The following is an 18139-nucleotide window of genomic DNA, read 5'->3' as shown; positions in this document are numbered from 1 at the left end:
AAATTCGGATTAAGATTTTCAGATGTATTAAATGCTCTTGTGGGACTTATGAATACAATTTTAAAATCAGAAAACAAATGTAGAGCAATAAGTCTTTACTGTTATCGCGCCTCTCCGGTTGCGGTCCAGGTACTTGTACCACTTGCCCCCACAGTCCACCACCTTCCCCTTATATGTAGAACCTAGGTGTCTATCTGGCCTGCAGCGGGCGCGCGGACGCGTTCCATACCTGTCTTGCAGGTGGCCCAATCGCCGCGTGCAGGAGGCCATGCTGTGCGCTCGTCCCGCGGCCGGTGTTGTGCCTATATCTTCAGACCTCGGTATCATCCATCGCAGTCACAGGCATTTACAATCTTACAGCATTCCATAGTATCAGCGAGGATGCTTCCGCATTTGTCAGGAAATAAACCGTCTAATATTAAGATATCATTATCGACATGTTGGGTATAGTAGTCTGTACTATATACATTATACAAATCACTCCAATCAAGAATGCTTTTCGCTGGCGCACAACCATCCTGAAATACACAAGGCCCAAATCAACATGATTTCGGGTATGGAAACAGTCGAGGAGGCCTCCAGGTGCTGCCCCTTCGCGCCCCTCCCCTTGCTCCAGCCCCAGCCTTCTTGTCACCTGCTTTTCAACCAGACGGATCCAACAACATTATGCAAGGTGCAAACCTCGGAGAAGGCAAAAGAGCGTCGGGTAGTACACGGTGACACCAGTACATGTGGGGGAGAGAGTGTTTTATGAGACATTAAACAAGATCGAACAAAAGAAACGGCGTCAAGCGTAAGGAGCGTATTGCACCCTGCGAGTCAGTAGTCGCAGGCGCAGAAGTCATCAGTCATGCATGTATCAGATCACAGATCAGAAGGACAACAAGAATAAAGAGACAAGACATTAGTCATCACACGCTGAATCGGTCATTAGAGAGGTGGAAAATCAGATGGTACACATCACATCCTCTCGCAGTAGTTCAATCGTAGGAAGTTTTGTAACCCGGAAGGTAGACTCAGAATCTATGATCGGGATACCAGATCCTGGAAGAATTTGAAAAAGCTTCGCTTCAGCGATGGGCTCCGACACAGCCCAGAGGTGCTGGTCGCGGGTGCGATTTTCATGGGACCGACAATCTCGCCGTCTCCCAACTCAGGAAACTTTTCATCGTGAAGACGTGGGATTTTGAGCTGTTCGCACGGATCGCGGTGGGACTTGATGAGGCCCAGTTGGGGTCCATCGGTGATCTCTAGTTGAGATACCATCGCTTCGTGATGGCGCTTCCACTCATTGTTGATAGCCTCCCACTTTTCTTCCGTGAGCTTGTAGATGTTGGAAGTGATCCCGTAATGCTCTCCGGTGCGCACAAGATGCTTGGCGAAGTTACATTGCGCAAGATCCCACTGGGCGCGCAGTTGGTGGAAAGACTCCAAGTCGTAGACCTCGGGCACGTACGGCTCAGGCTGAATAGTGAAATTGGCGTGGCCAAGTTTGTTTGCCCACTCATCGTTCGGATCGGAGAGAATGAACGTGGGCGTCTCGCCGGACACAGTCCGGGTGGTGCCAGCACGAGGACGGCTGAACGAGGCGACGGAGGGTTTGGTCGACAACGGAGGCGAAGGAAGTCCAGCCAAACGTCCGTCCTGCTGGGCGGTGACATCTGCAATCTCATCGGACATATCTGCCACCGAAGGCGATTGCAGGGGCGAGTGAACGCGTGAGGCCGTAGGACACAACGGCTCATCGCCCATGAATGGGGGGAGCAGCGGCGTGGTGGCTTGAGGCGCAGACTCGTCCTGGCTCTGGCTGTTGGCTTTGACAATATCAATCGGCTGGGTCCCCGACTCGCTCATCCGCTCTTCGAATATTGTGCGTGCAGGGGAAGGAGGAATGGCAATGGAATTCACTTGACTCATCGAGAGCCCCGGAACGGTAACAAAGGCGGAGGACGATGAATTCGTGCGAGACCGCAGTCCCGCAGCAAACCCATCAGCACCATCCAGCTCATCGGAGGCACGTTTGGATTTGAAACGAGTCGATATCGTCGATATCCGCGAGCCAATGCGCGACAGACCTTTGGTAGACACGCTATCGGAACGTCTTTTCTTGGGGGAATGGGAGGGATCCATGTTGGCATCGGAGAAGTCGTAGCCGCTGGAATAATCCATGGAGGCAAGGTAGGAATCTTCAACTATTGACAGACCTTGGTCAAAATGTTCTGCACGGGTCAGCCAGGTTCTAGGCGCAGGCAATGTCGCGGAGATAAAAGACGGGGCTGGGCGCAAGGGTGAGCTACTTACGGAAGTATTCTTCCTCGAGATCCCTCGCCGGAGCCCCACTGGGTTCTTCCTTCACACCGGTCAAGGGGTTGCGCGAAGGGATGTCCATAGAATTGCTCGGTCCTGGGGACGAAACGAGGGAGGAGACGGAACTGGAGAAGCGCGTATGACCTTTGGCGGAGAAGAGGGAGACAGCGGGTGAGACGGGAGTCGAAGTGCCAGTGGTGATGGGAGACTGCGGTGGTGGACGAGAGAGAACAGAGGGTTCTCCCATGGTGTCGGAACTATCCCGCCGTTTGGCGTCTATGAGTTGGGAAAGTTTTAGCATTGTGAGGGTCTCCCAACGGTAGACTGTTTGGGTGGAGAATTTGGCGCGGGAGGGAAATTTAGAGGCGTCCTTCACGTGCGGATGTCGAAAGTTCTTTTGACGCGAGGAGGAACAATGCGGAATACGAGGACAAGGATTGGGATTAATCGGAGAGAAAGAACATTATCGACGATATGCTTTGACTCAGAGGCGGGAGATGGAGGTTGGAGAAAAGAAAAGCAGAGAGAAATCGGCTGGGGATGTGTCAGAAAGAAAGAACAATGACTCTTTATTGACAGACGGTCCCCGGGGGCCTTGTAGACGTGGCGTGGCGGTGAAAGGCGTCCAGAAAACGACGAGAGACAAGAAGCCAAAGACGACAACGTCCCACGGATCAGGTCGAACAGCTTCAGATGACGAACCGGCAGGCGCGAGGGGAATCAGCTGCCTTTGCGATGGTCCAGTGAGTGATTGCCGACTGGGACTGGTTGGGAGGGCAGGCAGGATGAGCCGACGTGGAGCCCGTCAGTGGATGCAGGACGAACGAACAACTGGCCGGGGAGGGAGAGGTGAAGGCCCAAGGCGACTGACAGCTCAGGCTGCAGAGACAATCGGCGGCGTTGGAGTGGTGGTGAGAAGGAAGAGCAGGTAGAGGTGAGGAAGAGAAAGAACTGGAGGGGAGGAGAGAGAGAGAGAAAGAGAGAAGAGGAGGGGAGCACAGACGGACGGAGTAACCAGTCGAGAATTTTATGATATAAGAAATTCGTTTTCTGTATCGATCAGAACTGGTGTAAGATGATGATTTTTCTTTTTTTCTTTCCTTTTTCATCAGTTCTCAAAATACTTAATAATAGTGATTATTATTATTATTATTATGATTATTATTTTTACTATTATTCTGTTATTATCATTGTTCAACCGACGAGCCTCTGCCGCCGCCGAGTATCCCTCATTTTCGCCGTCCCCATCATTCCATCATTCCTCCATCCTCCTCGTCCATGCGCCGCGAAAGAATCGGGAGCCGAAGCAGAGAATTGGAAGGATCGTCGGAATTTTGTCCAAAGAGTCAAGTCGGTCCGTCTCAGTCCGTGGGTGGTGCCATGGTTCCGTTTGTTCCTTGCCACGGTTTTCGCGGGCTTTATTTTCTGTGCTTCTATTTTCCGTTCCTTACCAGGATGAGGGTAAAGGGACTCGAATTCGCCATTTGCCATTTGCCATCTGCCATTACATGAGAACCCTACTGTAAGCGAGCTAGAGAGATCTGGGTTCGATTCGGCCAAAGCAGGGGCCGAAGAACGATCCATCCGACGTAGTTAGTCCGTAGTGTGCCGTCGCTCCAACGGCTTCGCATCACCCACCAGAACCACCCAGAGGGTCGAAATGGGGTCGGGGAACTCACTAGTCGACCCTCCCCAGCGAACAAGAGAGCCCGCGACAAGAGACAATGTGTCTAGACTCTGACCGACTCGACTGGTCTAACACAGAACTCCATCGGGATGGACTGTGAGCTCCAGTAGTCCTAGTGGCTGGGTGGATTCCTTCCTTCCTCCCTCCCTCCCAGGGTGTTGTGCGACCGACATCGCTCTGCCCTCGTCCCCTGCGACCTGTCCATTCTGCCAACAGACACATCCCGCACCGGGAGGTTGGGAAGGGGAGACACATTCTCGGGAGCGGCCATCACCACCCTGCAGGAGGTTCATGTATGTTCGGTGCCAGACCCAGCTATGTAGGTCGCAGCTGAGAAGCGGAACCGCTACGTTTGTATGAGCTGGGAGGTCATGTTGGCTGTACGGAGCCTGTGCGACCCCATAATAACCAATCCCTACTCCTCGTCATGCATCACCCGCGACAAGAATCGTGAGGGGCCAGGGCTCAAGCGGGACCCCGTCGGCCTCCTCCCTTCCCTTCCATACCTTGTCCGCGGGTCACCTATTCCAGTAGGTCGTGTAGACCCTTCCAGAAAACAAGAACTCTGGATCTCGCTGGGTTACTAATTCTCTGGTGCCGACGTCAGGTCCACATGGCCAGAGCCAGACGGACGGTGTCTGGTGGCCAAAGTCTGGTACAGTCCTCATGGCGAAAAGTGAAATTTTTTCTCGGGTAAAAGAGGACCATCGGGAGTGGACAGGATATGCTGGAGGCTTGCCCCGGTGGGTTCTGATCCTGTGGGTTTACGTCGCCCTGATGCTTGGCAATTGGCGTCGGATTCCTTTGCTTGTTCGGGTCTTGTGTCGGCTGTATGTATGTACTTTTGTCACCGATCTGATCGGCCGGTGATGCATAATGTCATGACGTATGGTTCGTAGGAGTATTCTGTATGGAGCGTAGGAGTGAAACTGACCTGGATTGTTTCATCCAGTCCAAGACATGAGACGAGTCCTCTCTCCGCAGTGTGAGGTTGATTCGTGTCTTCGGAGCAGTCCGGATGAGGATGAATACTGGGTAGTTAATAATCCCATTGTGTAAAGAGGAAGATCTCACGTGACACTATCCCGAAAGCACCAGAATAGCAACAATTACATCACCCTCGCCGACCGACATCGTCATCACTCTCCACTCTCCTTGACCTTGATCCGGATTCCCACTCTCTTCTTGTCGCCAGGTAGACACCAATTCCTCTTACTCATGAAATCCGCCATCTCGCTTCTGCTGGCCAGCGCGGCCACCTACGTCGGTGCTTCTCCGCACCCCGAACCGCCGCAGCTGGTGCTGTCACCGTCGACGTCTACAGGAGTACACGGAGATGAGGCGACCAGCGCCATTGCCTCCAGCGCCGCCGACGATGTCATCAGCGACTCCCCCTTCCTGTCCTTCCATCGCGATCTCGTGCAGATCTCGTCCATCTCCGGCCACGAGCGCAAAGCCGGGGACTTTGTAGCCGAGTTCCTCCAAGCCCACAACTTCACCGTCGTCAAGCAGCCCGTCCCCTCCAAAGACGGCCGCCAGCCCGACGAAGACCGCTTCAATGTCTTCGCCTACCCGTCCGGCGCGTCCGCCGCGCCTAAAATCCTCCTCACCAGCCACATCGACACCGTCCCGCCCTTCATCCCATACAGCGCAGCCCGCGTCGACAACGACATCCGCATCTCGGGCCGCGGCTCCGTCGACGCCAAGGGTAGCGTTGCCGCGCAGGTCTTCGCCGCCCTGGACATCCTGGAGCGCGACCCCTCCGCCCCGCTCGGGCTCCTCTTCGTCGTCGACGAAGAAGTCGGCGGCACCGGCATGAAGGTCTTCTCCGACTCGTCCCTGAACCCGTCCCCCTCGCCCTTCCGCGCCGTCATCTTTGGCGAGCCCACTGACCTCGCCCTCGTATCCGGCCACAAGGGCATGCTGGGCTTCGAGCTCGTCGCAACCGGCCAGGCCGCCCACTCCGGCTACCCGTGGCTGGGCCACAGCGCCGTGTCCGCCCTGCTCCCGGCCCTGCTGCGCGTCGACCGCCTGGGCGACATCCCGGCGCAGGAAGGCGGCCTCCCCTCGAGCCCGAAATACGGCCGCACGACCGTCAACATCGGCCGCATGGAGGGCGGTGTGGCGGCCAACGTTGTGCCCGCGTCCGCGCATGCGAATGTCGCCGTGCGTCTCGCCGCGGGGACCCCCGACGAGGCGCGGGATATCGTCCGGCGCGCTGTCCGCGATGCCACCGGCGGCGATGAGAATGTCTACCCCGACTTCAGCGAATGGTCTGAGGGATACCCGCCCCAAGACCTGGATACGGATGTCGATGGCTTCGAGGTTACCACGGTCAATTACGGGACGGATGTGCCTAACCTCCGTATTCATGAGCGTGCCGATGGCGCGCCCGTCCGTCGGTATCTGTATGGTCCGGGGAGCATCCACGTTGCGCATGGGGACCATGAGGCGATCACGGTTGCGCAACTGGAGGAGGCACTGCAGGGGTATCGCAAGTTGATTGAGGCCGCTATGTAGAAAGGGGTTGGTAATGATTGCATGATCTACGATTCGACCGGTCGGTATGATGCTATGTATATATATCTATGCGCATTGGGTAACACCCCACACCGAGGATGATTCCAACATGTCATTACATGGATTAGGACTGTCTGCCAAATCTAATATATTGGATACTCCACAAAAGCCAAAGCAAAACCCACCTCCGAGTATATGTACATCACGTCTCCCGGCTCTTCCGCGTCCATCCCGTTTTCAACTCCCCTCCCGGCTGGAAGCGGGGCAAGGGATGGGCCTCGGTGTTGAACACGTTCTTCTCGAGGGGGAGGAACTCGCGATCCGAGAAGAGCAGATAGAAATACTTGAGGGTCTCGGCCATCCAGAAGCTCTCCATGTTGTCTCGCTGGACGGCGGGGATCGTGTCGGCGTTGGAGAGGGAGGTAAATCCCACGATGCGGGAGGGACGCTGCGCCGCTGGCTCCTGTCCGTTGGCCGCGTCCTCCGACACGAGCGGGTCGTGCTCTACAACAGCTGTATGGCGCACAAAGGATTTGAACATCTCCCACCCCCACTGCCGGTAGGTCTCGTCCTCGGTGATGCGGTACATGTAGAAGAGCGACTCGACGGTCTCGGGCCGCTGGAGGTTGTGGCGGTCCTGGGTGTGGATCTGGATGTCGTCGCGCCAGGTCAGGGTCTCGTCGGCGAGCGGGTAGAGCGGCTTCGATCGTAGGGGCAGATCCTTATGCTGCGACTCGCGGTTGCCCGTGGCGAGGGTCGAGTCCGGGTACGCGTCGCTCTCCATTACGGCCGGGGTGTCCATCTGGAAGTAGGTGATTTCGGGCGCGAGGCCGGTCTTGGTGGCGAGGTACGTCGCCCAGCAGGTCTTCATGAGCTCCTTGGCGAGGAGGATCTCCTCGTCGTGCCGCTGCGTCCACGTCGAGGACTTCTTCGCCTGTGACAGGGGTAGTCCGCCGGTGGCGCCGAGCGCGATCGTGCCCGGCAGGAAACACACGAGGTGGTCCATCTTGGGGGATAGGGCGCCGTCAAGGCCGGAGGGACGCTCGCCCAGGATGGTCAGCTGGGCGTTTTTGCTGTACGCAATGAGGTGTTTCCGAATGCCGACGAGCGCTTCGTCCCACATCTCCTTGTACACGGGCTCCTGTTCAGACGTCTGGAGATACTGTTTGATAAGATATTCTAGGGACAATCAGTTAGAGACGCGCGCGTGGGAAATGGACACGGGCAAAGTCATACCATAGTACGAATCGCCCCGACTGCCGAGACGGATATTGTCACCCCGGAAATGGCCAGTGTCGGGGTATATATAGATCGGAACAAGCCCGTCTTTCGCGTTTTGCTCGTCCACAACCTGCATCACCTTCTCTACGACCCGCCAATACTCCGCCTCGCCAGTCAGCTTGGCCAGATACTTGAACTCCAACTGCAACGTCGTAGCCTCCGCCGTTGACGAAGCACCGTTGTCTGCATGGGACGGGATGCCCTCTGATGTGTTGAGGTTAATACTGGCGAACGGCACCCCGGACTTGGAGTCAAAAGCGCCTATCAATCGATCGGCCAGGTCAGTTGCCTTTTCGATATACAGGTCCTCGCCGGGCGAGCCCGCGTCGTCATCTGTGATCGGCGCCAGGTCGGGGAAGGTCGAAGAGAGATAATGCGCTGAGAGAAGCCCACCCAGCATCCGAATGGTCGTCTCAAACGTGTTCACGTCGTGGTTCTGGTTGTACTGCAATGTGTGGTGGATCCAGCTGCGAGCGTGTTGGACGCGCGAGGTCAGGTTCATGATCATGAGCGTATCAAGTGCGTCAACAATAATCCATCCCATGCCACCTTCGACCATATTCTTGCCATTCTTAGCCTGCGGGCGGTACTCGTCAAGACCTGCAATTCGGCGTTAGCATGGTTCTCTCGAAGGGTGACTCAGGGCTGGGAACTCGCATACCCCAACCATGCTGTTCATAGCTATCCCAGCTGACGATCATTGTATCCCTGACTTTTTCTCTCCGCGCGGCCCAGTCGATGCCCTTCTGTAGCGTCCCGTCGTACGTCGGGTCCGTGCTGTCGAGGCTCTGCACCCACGCCCAGAGCGCTTCTCCGCGCGCCGAATCGGGCGTTTTCAGTGCGGGCCCTCCCCATCCTCCAAATACATAATACCAAACGACAGCCAGAAACACCAACACACCGACACCGTACACAGCCCTCCTCCGTCTGAGTCTGGGGCCAGTGCGCCGGGGCGCGAAATACGGCTTATCCTTGTACATGGGGAGGCCGCGGTCGCCGGTGAAGAAATTGTTCAGATTGTTCGATATCCCGGGAGACTGTGAAAGACCATACCCGCCCAGTCCAGTGGTGCCCGGGCTCCGGCTAGGACGCCAGTAGTTGTTCTCGAGAGGCCGATTGGGAGAGAGCGAGGGGCTGTGTCGCGGATATTGGTAAGACATGGCCGTCTGCCTGTCCGCGGCGTTTGGTATGGAGGATTCTCAGGAGGTGGTCGCTTGAATGGAGGTTCGTAAAGTGGGGAAGCATACGTTGACTGTTGCTCTCGTAGGCAGTTGTGTCCTCTCTCAGGTATGCTTCAAGTGATTCCGCCTTTCGTCGATATGAAGACACGGTGACGACATGGATAGCTTCGTACAATCTGGGAGACGCCTGCGTGTCGCAATAGCCGAGGGTCAGCGGTACTGAACTATGGACTCGAGTTGCTCGCGTAGAATGCGTCGATGTGAGTACTGGAATAAAAACACGAACCGACCAACATTCAAGATGGTGCCTGACTGCCAATCGCAAAGGGGAATCTGCGAAGCTTTCAGCTTCGCCTGGACGGAGCTGATGCCAATATGAAGGATTAGGATAGCTGTCGCTCTGGTGCACTGCAGAAGATGAGACGGCTGGAGTGGCCACTTGTTGCGACGCGCCCAACATGTAGATCGGAGTTCATTGGTGGAGGCGGCCGGGGAAGCCAACGCCTTGGCGTCATCCATGGCAACGATACTATATGCTAAAGAATATGTACAAAAGAATATGAGGTGTGCTGAGTATGTATGTACATTCGGGAGAGTATGGAGAAACCAACTGAAATGGTGATCCTGTGTACTCGGTTACTTGGTCGTCAGATGGGCATTTCGATAAGATGGGAGCTACATGAGCGTCCTCCTTGTAGGACACATACCTCAGTAATGATAAAATAATCGATAGAATGAAGGATCCAACGGAAATCGCCTACTCCCTGTATCTACTTGAGAAAGTGTTGAGTCGACAACGTATTACACTGATTTCTAACCATGCAGATACGGCGATATGTGAATGCACTACAGCTTCTGGTATTCCAACTTGCCCTCCAGCTTCTTAGCCTCTGCCACCTTCCGAACCGCGCGGTTGAAATCATCCTGGTTGATCGCATCCCGGTAATCCTTAATCGCAAACAGGCCACTGTAACACGCGTTAGCTCACCTGTACACACAGCAAAATCTGGGGTTGAAACGTACGCTTCCGTGACCACGTTACGAAGATCGGCTCCGTTGAGGCCATCGCTCATCTTCACCACACTCTCAAAATCGATCTCACCGTCCAGCTGGACCGTGCTGGAGTGGATCTTGAGAATCTCCAACCGTCCAACCTCATTGGGAAGAGGAATCTCAATCTTCCGGTCCAGACGACCGGCTCGGAGCAGCGCCGGGTCGAGAGTGTCCGGTCGGTTCGTGGCCATGATGATCTTGGTTTTGCCCAGATAATCGAATCCATCCAGCTGGTTCAGCAGCTCCATCAATGTCCGTTGGATTTCGCGGTCCGCGGAGGTACCCTCGGAGAAACGTCTACCACCGATGGCATCGATTTCGTCCATGAAGATAATACAAGGCTCGTGTTCCTTGGCGTAGCCGAACATTTCTCTTATTAACCGTGCGGATTCACCGATGTACTTATCGACAATGGCAGACGACACCACTAGGTATGATTAGCAATGTTGCAGTCAAAATGCGGAAACGGGTTAGCGCACCCTTCAAGAAGTTGGTCTCCATGGAGCTGGCCACTGCTCGTGCCAATAGCGTCTTTCCCGTACCGGGAGGTCCATACAGCAGGACACCCTTGGGTGGCTTGATACCCACTCGTTGGAAGAGTTCGGGATTCTTCAGGGGCAGCTCAATCACTTCGCGTAGCTCTCGGATCTGCTCGTTCAGACCACCGATACCGGCGAAGTTAACCTGACCGGGATCCTCCAACGACATGTTGTACACCAACGGGTCGACCTCCCGGGGGAGCATCCGCATGATGGTCAACGTTGTCATATCGAGGGCGACACGCGTGCCTTGCTTCAGTTTCGATTTATCGACCTTTGAGCGGCAACCGACGACATATCGGGGTCCGGAGGATGCCTTCACAATGACTAGGAGAGGTCAGCATGTTTCGGACCGGCGACTGGAAACACGCGGTAAGGGTTCGATGGAGAAATTCAACTCGCTGGTGTGTGATGGGCATAAGAAGATAAGTGGGAGTATAGACGTACACCTTTCCTCATCCAACTGCTTCAGGACTTCACCGATGATCTGGCCGACGCTTTGCAGGGCCTTGATGTTCTCTTCCGAAATGTCAAATTCTCTCTGCAGATCCTTGATACCCAATCTGAGAGACTTGAGCTTCGCCTCCCATTCCCGCAGCTCCAACAGGCTCTTCTTGTAGTCTTCGAGAGCCTGCTCCCTCTCTGGGTCACTGGCGCCGTTCATGATGGAAGGTGGTGAACCAGAGAGATTGGGTCAAGGGGATGAGCAAGAGCGGTAGAAGTTGAGATAGGCACTCTGGGAAAGGATGAGGTTGTCGCGGTTGATGAGAAGTGGATGGCTGGTCGGGGTATCTGATCGGTGCCAACAGCCAGCTCGGGCGAGCTGTTGAGAGCTTACGGAGCAGCAGGTGATGTAAGTCACCTGATTTATGCCTGAGGCGTTAATCACGTGCGTGTTTCACGTGAAAATATATGCCTAATATACAAGGCAGAAAGATCCCCTTACGTAACGCCTTCCGTCCGCAGTATTAATTATCCGCGACCCGATCAGGCATCAAGGTGTCATCGGAGTCTTTTCGTCATGACGCAACCAGCATGCCTCGAAGGGGTCTCACTGGGCCATAGGAGATGTCCAAGATGAGATAGATACCCGTTGGAAGAGCGTCTATCAGAGAGCGAGTCTGATACGTGCCCAATGGTGCACAATGGCATTAGGCATCTACGTAGAAACCTTGTCGGTCCATCCTGCAGAGTCGGTTGTATATGACCGTCTAGAAATTCGCGAGTGCAAGAGTGAGGTGTTAATAACCAGACATTCCGTAACACCCGAGTTCCAAGAGGGAATCCCACAAGGTACAAGTTATCAGGGGGAACGGGCCTGGAGAACCACGAGCACACCCGCATTACCCCGAGGATATGCGGAAGATCTCGCGTCCATGAGTGGAAGCAGAGTCGACGAGAGACACGAGAAGCATGAAAGCCCCACCATGAAGTTGGAAAGATTCGGAGGACGAAGACCGTGAGCTTTCCCGGGGCAGTAGATCGTCCTGTTCTTGTTACTCGCGGCGGCCGACGAAGCACCTGCTTGCAGGGTGGGGAGTAGGTACGGAGAAGGCGGTTGGCTATGACACGATTACTGTGACAATTCTTCGTAGTAGTATTAGTATTAGTACTTCCTCCTCCCTCCTCTTCTCTCTTCTTCTTTTCTCCTCTTCTCCTCCATCAGATCCTTGAGTTCTCTGCAATTCCAGGTAAGTTATGCTGTGTACAGACAATCCGTCTTTACTCCCTGTCTTCTTTTCTGTTTTCTTTCCCTACCCTCCTCAATTACCCCACCATCCCACCTTCACCTGTTGACCCCTCCATAACGACTTCATCATACCACCTTCACCTCTACATCACCATCCAGCCAGGTCGAAAGAGCCTCCCTTGGGTCGATCGACCTTGCGGAATCCTCCACTCGTCCCTGACACTGGTCAATCCATTCCATTGATCCACTTTCCCAAGGATTGTCACCTGTTGTTGTTGCTCCCCCGTCTCCGCGCAGGTCAATCCTTTTGGGTTGTCGGTGAACCACCACTTACTGTTTTCACCACCCCCCGCTGCTAGTCTCCTCCCAGCACCGAGTCATCTGTCTTTTCTCCCGTCTTTCCCGTGCCCTATATATATATCTTCTGCCATCTTCCTGCTTTTCTTCCCTCTCCTTTTCTCCCCCCCAGTCGACTGATCCATCTCTCAGCTCGTCATCATGCCTATCTCCAAGATCCACGCCCGCTCCGTCTACGACTCTCGCGGTAACCCCACCGTTGAGGTTGACGTCGTCACCGAGACCGGCCTTCACCGTGCCATTGTTCCCTCCGGAGCTTCCACCGGTAAGTTCTTCTCGACGCACTCTTCGTCACAACCAGGCTAACAACGTCCTAGGTCAGCACGAGGCTTGCGAGCTCCGTGACGGTGACAAGACCCACTGGGGTGGAAAGGGTATGTTGGGTCAAGCGGACATCCCACTATATTCACGTACGCTGACCGGGCTGTGTCCACTACAGGTGTCCTCAAGGCTGTCAAGAACGTCAACGAGACCATCGGCCCCGCCGTCATCAAGGAGAACCTCGATGTGAAGGACCAGTCCAAGGTTGACGAGTTCCTCAACAAGCTCGATGGCTCGGCCAACAAGTCTAACCTCGGTGCCAACGCCATCCTCGGTGTCAGCTTGGCCATTGCCAAGGCTGGTGCTGCTGAGAAGGGTGTCCCTCTCTACGCTCACATCTCCGACCTCGCCGGTACCAAGAAGCCCTACGTGCTCCCCGTCCCCTTCCAGAACGTCCTGAACGGTGGTTCCCACGCCGGTGGCCGTCTTGCCTTCCAGGAGTTCATGATCGTCCCTGAGTAAGTCCCATCCGAGGATCCTCAAATCTAATGGCAATGCTGATCATTTCTAGCTCCGCCCCCTCCTTCTCCGAGGCTCTCCGTCAGGGTGCTGAGGTCTACCAGAAGCTCAAGGCCCTCGCCAAGAAGAAGTACGGCCAGTCTGCTGGTAACGTCGGTGACGAGGGTGGTGTTGCTCCCGATATTCAGACTGCCGAGGAGGCTCTTGACCTGATCTCCGAGGCCATCGAGCAGGCCGGCTACACCGGCAAGATGCACATCGCCATGGACGTTGCCTCCAGCGAGTTCTACAAGGCCGACGTCAAGAAGTACGACCTTGACTTCAAGAACCCCGAGAGCGACCCCTCCAAGTGGCTCACCTACGAGCAGCTGGCCGACCTCTACAAGTCCCTTGCCAGCAAGTACCCCATTGTCAGCATTGAGGATCCCTTCGCCGAGGATGACTGGGAGGCCTGGAGCTACTTCTACAAGACCTCTGACTTCCAGATTGTCGGGTAAGTGGTCCATATGTGCCCCTCATCCAGAAAAAAGGTCTAACCAGCTGCAGTGATGACTTGACTGTCACCAACCCCCTGCGTATCAAGAAGGCCATTGAGCTCAAGTCTTGCAACGCCCTCCTCCTCAAGGTCAACCAGATTGGTACTCTCACCGAGTCCATCCAGGCCGCCAAGGACTCCTATGCCGACAACTGGGGTGTCATGGTCTCCCACCGTTCCGGTGAGACCGAGGACGTCACCATTGCCGACATTGCCGTCGGTCTGCGCTCCGGCCAGATCAAGACCGGTGCCCCTGCTCGTTCCGAGCGTCTGGCCAAGCTGAACCAGATCCTCCGTATCGAGGAGGAGCTTGGTGACAACGCTGTCTACGCCGGCGAGAAGTTCCGCACTGCCGTCAACCTGTAAATGCATCCACAATCGGTATTTTGCTGAAGGAGACTCCATTGAGTCAATAGCACCGTCCCGTACCGACTGGACGGTGTGCAATCGTTTCCAAGTGGCAAACGTGCAGTCCTTTGGGCAGAAACCCAGCTGCATTGCCTTGTCGCCGACGACCTTGGTAAAGACTTATGATGACGAATTGATAGGCCATATAGTGGGTATAATGAAGCAAAAGTTCATTTAATATGCAGTAGATCAAAGCGAGTTGTAAACATAAAACAAGACCAATTTCATGTCTACGGAGTATATACTCGTAGGGTTGGTGACTGGAATATCGGGCATCAACGGTTGCACACGTGACCGTCACATGCCCCACCGGGTGCTATCGTAGAGATGCTGAAATCGAGGGGTCGCCCACACCAAAATTTCTCCCAGTTGTCTCCTCATCCACGACGATTCCTTCTGCCGGGACCAGCGGAGTTTCCGTCTGAGCCGTCTGCTGCGTGAAGTTCTTTTGCGTCTTTGTCCATTTTTTGATCGACTTTGTCCGCCATGGCGCCCTCCAAGTGGGGTATGTTGAAATTCTTTCTACCGTGGTGGCTGCGGCTGGCATGTATATGTATACTGACGCGATATAATCTCTACAGATGACGAGGAAGAGAGCACCTCTCCCCCTCCTGTTGCCTACCGTCGCAAGTTTGACGACGAGGAAGAAGAGGATGTGAGTTTTCCCCTCCCTCTGACTCTACGCACCACACTACAAGACCTACCCCCCATTCACACCACGGAAATCCACGACTAACCATCGCCGACAACAGGTCCTCGACTCGTGGGACGCGGCCGAAGACTCGGAAGTAGAGCGGGAGAAGGCAGCCAAGGCGGCAGAAGCGAAGGCGAAGGCGGAAGCCGAAGCGGCGGCCAAGAAGAAGAGCAAGGCGCAGCGGATACAGGAGCACAAGGAGGAGCGCAAGAAGCGGGAGGAGGAGGACAGCTCGAGCGAGAGCGAGGAGGACGAGGCGGAGCGGCGGGCGCGGCTGCGGCGGACGGAGAAGGACTCGGACCTGAAGCACGCGGAGGATCTGTTCGGGGACATCGACCTGAACCGGACGCGCAACCGGGGCGCGCCGAAGGCGGTGGTGGTCAGCGACTCGGCGGACCCGACGCAGGCGGTGGACCTGTCGGCGATGCCGCTGTTCAAGCCGACGACGAAGGACCAGTTCACGCGGCTGACGACCACGCTGGCGCCGCTGCTGACGGCGCACTCCAAGAAGCCGCAGTATGCGCTGTGGGCGCAGGAGTTCACCAAGCAGCTGGTCAAGGAGCTGAACAGCGGCGACGTGAAGAAGATCGCCAGCGCGTTGACGACCATGAGCAACGAGAAGATGCGCGAGGAGCGCGCCGCCGACAAGGGGAACAAGAAGTCCAAGGCCGCCAAGACCAAGGTGTCGCTGGTCACCAGCCGCGAGAACAAGATCGATGCTTCCTACGATGATGATGATGGCCTGGATGACGATGACTTTATGTGATGTGGTTGGACTCTTGAGAGACTGCCTCTTTTTCATTCTTATTCGTGTTTCTTTTTTCTTCCCCTTCCGCGTCCTTGAGTTGCGGGTGTGGTCGGTTTGACACTCACCCATCTGTCAACTAAGTGATCGTCCCATGGTTGTTTTGTATATCCATATCTAACTATCCTTTTGTTCTCCCCTCTGCCTGATTGTCCGCCTTCTTCCGAAACATGTTTCGTTCATGGTAACATATTACTAGATTTGATAGAATCCTGCATAGCAAATTGCTTCCTTGATCTAAAAAGCGTCCCAACAGTAGGACGTGCCCTCGGAGACAATGACGAGTAATCTTATAGGACTTTTGCCAGACAGGTTAGGTAGCTTTTGAGTTACGGAATAACGAAATAAAACAATTGTATCTGGCTCTGGGGTGGGAATAAAGACACTAAAAGAGAGATAAATTCCGCTCAGCCCCCTTTTCCTCGCTCTCCAAAGATGAAACTCCGCCGGCCGGCCCACATGATCTCAATTAGATAGAAGATATGTGACGGTCCTAACCATTCACGCAGCGAAAACAGATCTCAGAACACTTCCAGAGAGAATTTCGAACGTCCAAAGAGGCACGCCGAGCACACAAAGCAGTTTTTGATACAACAAAGAAAACGCTCCAAAGCCCACCGTTTAGGAGTCGCCAGCAGCAGGCTTGGCCTCCTCACCCTTGTCCTCAGGGGCAGCGGCACCCTCCTCCTCGGCCTTCTCCTCCTTGGCGGCACCCTCGGCCTCGTTGCCGTCGGAAGAGGTCCAGAGAGTGAGGTTGTCACGCAGCAGCTGCATGATCAGGGTGCTGTCACGGTAGCTCTCTTCAGAAAGGGAGTCGAGCTCGGCAATGGCGTCGTCAAAGGCCTGCTTCGCCAGGTGGCAGGCACGGTCGGGGGAGTTCAGGATCTCGTAGTAGAAGACGGAGAAGTTCAGGGCGAGACCCAGACGGATGGGGTGAGTGGGGGTGAGGTCGGTCTGGGCGACATCGGTAGCGTTCTGAGAGAGGGCGTCAGTTAGCAGGGCGACACCGTGGCGAGCGCTCCGGTTCGGCATACCTTGTAAGCCTCGTGGGCGGCAGTAGCAGCGACCTTGCGCTTGTTGCCAGAGGCGAACTCCGCGAGGTAACGGTGGTAGTCACCCTTCCTTTTTATCACAGCCAGGTCAGTCGTGCGACGCGTGTTTCAGGGGACAGATGCGCTTACATCTTGTAGTAGAAGACCTTGGACTCGCCAGTCTCAGCCTTGGGGATGAGAGACTGGTCGAGAACATCCAGCACATCCTGGCAGACCTTTTCCAGCTCGGTCTCGATCTTCTGGCGGTAATCGCGGATGATGGAGACGTGCTGCTCGGAGCCCTTGGATTCCTCCTTCTGCTCGATGGAGGAGATGATACGCCAAGAGGCACGGCGAGTACCAACGACGTTCTTGTAGGCGACGGACAGGAGGTTGCGCTCATCGACGGTGAGTTCACCACCAATCTAGCCTGGGGTCAGCTTTGAGGGGAGGGAAGAGGGGGAAAGGGTTGAGGGAGCGCGCGTGGCGGGGCTGTGCATACGTTGGCGACTTCCTGGAAGGCGGTTAGCGATCGCGTCCTCAGCGGTGAGAGGATTGATAAGGAGTTGGTTGGCTTACCTTCATGTAGGTGACCATCTCTGCATCGCAAAAAGCGGATAAATCAGCACTTGGACAGGGAAGACAGAGTCACATCGAAGGCTTACCATCGTAACGCTCAGCCTGCTCGCAAAGGCGGGCGAGGAAGGTCTTGCTGAGAAAGGGAGGGGATTGTCAGTGGGACTGTTATCTGGGACGGAGGGACCCCGATCGCCTGGGAGCTTACTTCTCACGCTGCACATGAAAGAGGTGGTTAGCTTTGTTTGGAAACAAGGATGACTGCACTGCGAGAAAGACGAAACGAGGATAGAGAGATCCAAGGGACTTGGGAGAAAAGCGGTGGATGTAGATACGGGATAGGGTCCCTCAAACTGGACAGGAGGGGTCCAAACAAACAAATCACCACGGGAAACAGAACAGGGTATGGGACATGGGGATTCAAACAGAGAGACATACCTCAGAAGTCATGATGAAGAAGGGATCCGATCAACAGAGAAGAGAGAGGGGCAACGAGAGTGATTCGACGAGGGACGAGACGAGATGAGTTGAGGGCGTAGAGAGGGTGTGGAGACAAAAGAGAGGGAGGAAGCGACCGAAAGATGGGCGATGGAAGAGGCAGACGATGGGGAGGTGGAGAGAGCACAATCGACGGGAGACGATGGGATGAAGCTGGAGTTGAAGAAGTTCGAAGAACGTTGGAGGAGAGAGTATGA

The 18139-nt window shown here is 55.1% G+C and overlaps 7 protein-coding genes across 7 annotated transcripts; 3 read left to right on the top strand and 4 right to left on the bottom strand.

The window, feature by feature from the left end:
• Nucleotides 1-1023: 1023 nt before the first annotated feature.
• On the bottom strand, nt 1024-2608 carry ATEG_02906 (uncharacterized protein; the record flags this gene model as incomplete). The annotated part of the gene is made up of 2 exons (XM_001212084.1): nt 1024-2219; nt 2302-2608. The coding sequence occupies 2 exons, from the start codon at nt 2606-2608 to the stop codon at nt 1024-1026; spliced, it is 1503 nt and encodes a 500-aa protein (XP_001212084.1).
• Nucleotides 2609-5212: 2604 nt separating this feature from the next.
• On the top strand, nt 5213-6514 carry ATEG_02905 (M20 family metallopeptidase; the record flags this gene model as incomplete). Its single annotated transcript, XM_001212083.1, has 1 exon — nt 5213-6514. The coding sequence occupies one exon, from the start codon at nt 5213-5215 to the stop codon at nt 6512-6514; it is 1302 nt and encodes a 433-aa protein (XP_001212083.1).
• Nucleotides 6515-6716: 202 nt separating this feature from the next.
• Nucleotides 6717-8955, bottom strand: ATEG_02904 (glycoside hydrolase family 47 protein; the record flags this gene model as incomplete). Its single annotated transcript, XM_001212082.1, has 3 exons — nt 6717-7693; nt 7751-8395; nt 8457-8955. 3 exons carry the CDS (start codon nt 8953-8955, stop codon nt 6717-6719), a joined length of 2121 nt encoding a protein of 706 aa, XP_001212082.1.
• An 867-nt stretch (nt 8956-9822) lies between these two features.
• Nucleotides 9823-11232, bottom strand: rpt4 (proteasome regulatory particle base subunit RPT4; the record flags this gene model as incomplete). The annotated part of the gene is made up of 4 exons (XM_001212081.1): nt 9823-9943; nt 10000-10456; nt 10509-10895; nt 11016-11232. The coding sequence occupies 4 exons, from the start codon at nt 11230-11232 to the stop codon at nt 9823-9825; spliced, it is 1182 nt and encodes a 393-aa protein (XP_001212081.1).
• Nucleotides 11233-12756: 1524 nt separating this feature from the next.
• On the top strand, nt 12757-14296 carry aspf22 (enolase acuN; the record flags this gene model as incomplete). The annotated part of the gene is made up of 5 exons (XM_001212080.1): nt 12757-12880; nt 12933-12989; nt 13055-13394; nt 13448-13888; nt 13942-14296. The coding sequence occupies 5 exons, from the start codon at nt 12757-12759 to the stop codon at nt 14294-14296; spliced, it is 1317 nt and encodes a 438-aa protein (XP_001212080.1).
• A 528-nt stretch (nt 14297-14824) lies between these two features.
• ATEG_02901 (eukaryotic translation initiation factor 3 subunit J) lies at nt 14825-15798 on the top strand (the record flags this gene model as incomplete). The annotated part of the gene is made up of 3 exons (XM_001212079.1): nt 14825-14843; nt 14920-14993; nt 15091-15798. 3 exons carry the CDS (start codon nt 14825-14827, stop codon nt 15796-15798), a joined length of 801 nt encoding a protein of 266 aa, XP_001212079.1.
• A 660-nt stretch (nt 15799-16458) lies between these two features.
• ATEG_02900 (14-3-3 adaptor artA-like protein) lies at nt 16459-17894 on the bottom strand (the record flags this gene model as incomplete). The annotated part of the gene is made up of 8 exons (XM_001212078.1): nt 16459-16812; nt 16872-16959; nt 17019-17293; nt 17371-17382; nt 17448-17467; nt 17534-17580; nt 17653-17660; nt 17883-17894. The coding sequence occupies 8 exons, from the start codon at nt 17892-17894 to the stop codon at nt 16459-16461; spliced, it is 816 nt and encodes a 271-aa protein (XP_001212078.1).
• Between the last annotated feature and the right edge of the window lie 245 nt (nt 17895-18139).

Source organism: Aspergillus terreus, genomic scaffold (genome assembly GCF_000149615.1).
Source record: "Aspergillus terreus NIH2624 scaffold_4 genomic scaffold, whole genome shotgun sequence".
Classification (NCBI taxonomy): Eukaryota; Fungi; Ascomycota; class Eurotiomycetes; order Eurotiales; family Aspergillaceae; genus Aspergillus; species Aspergillus terreus.
Note: the sequence above shows the minus strand (reverse complement) of the source record. Positions and strands in the feature narration are given on the sequence as shown.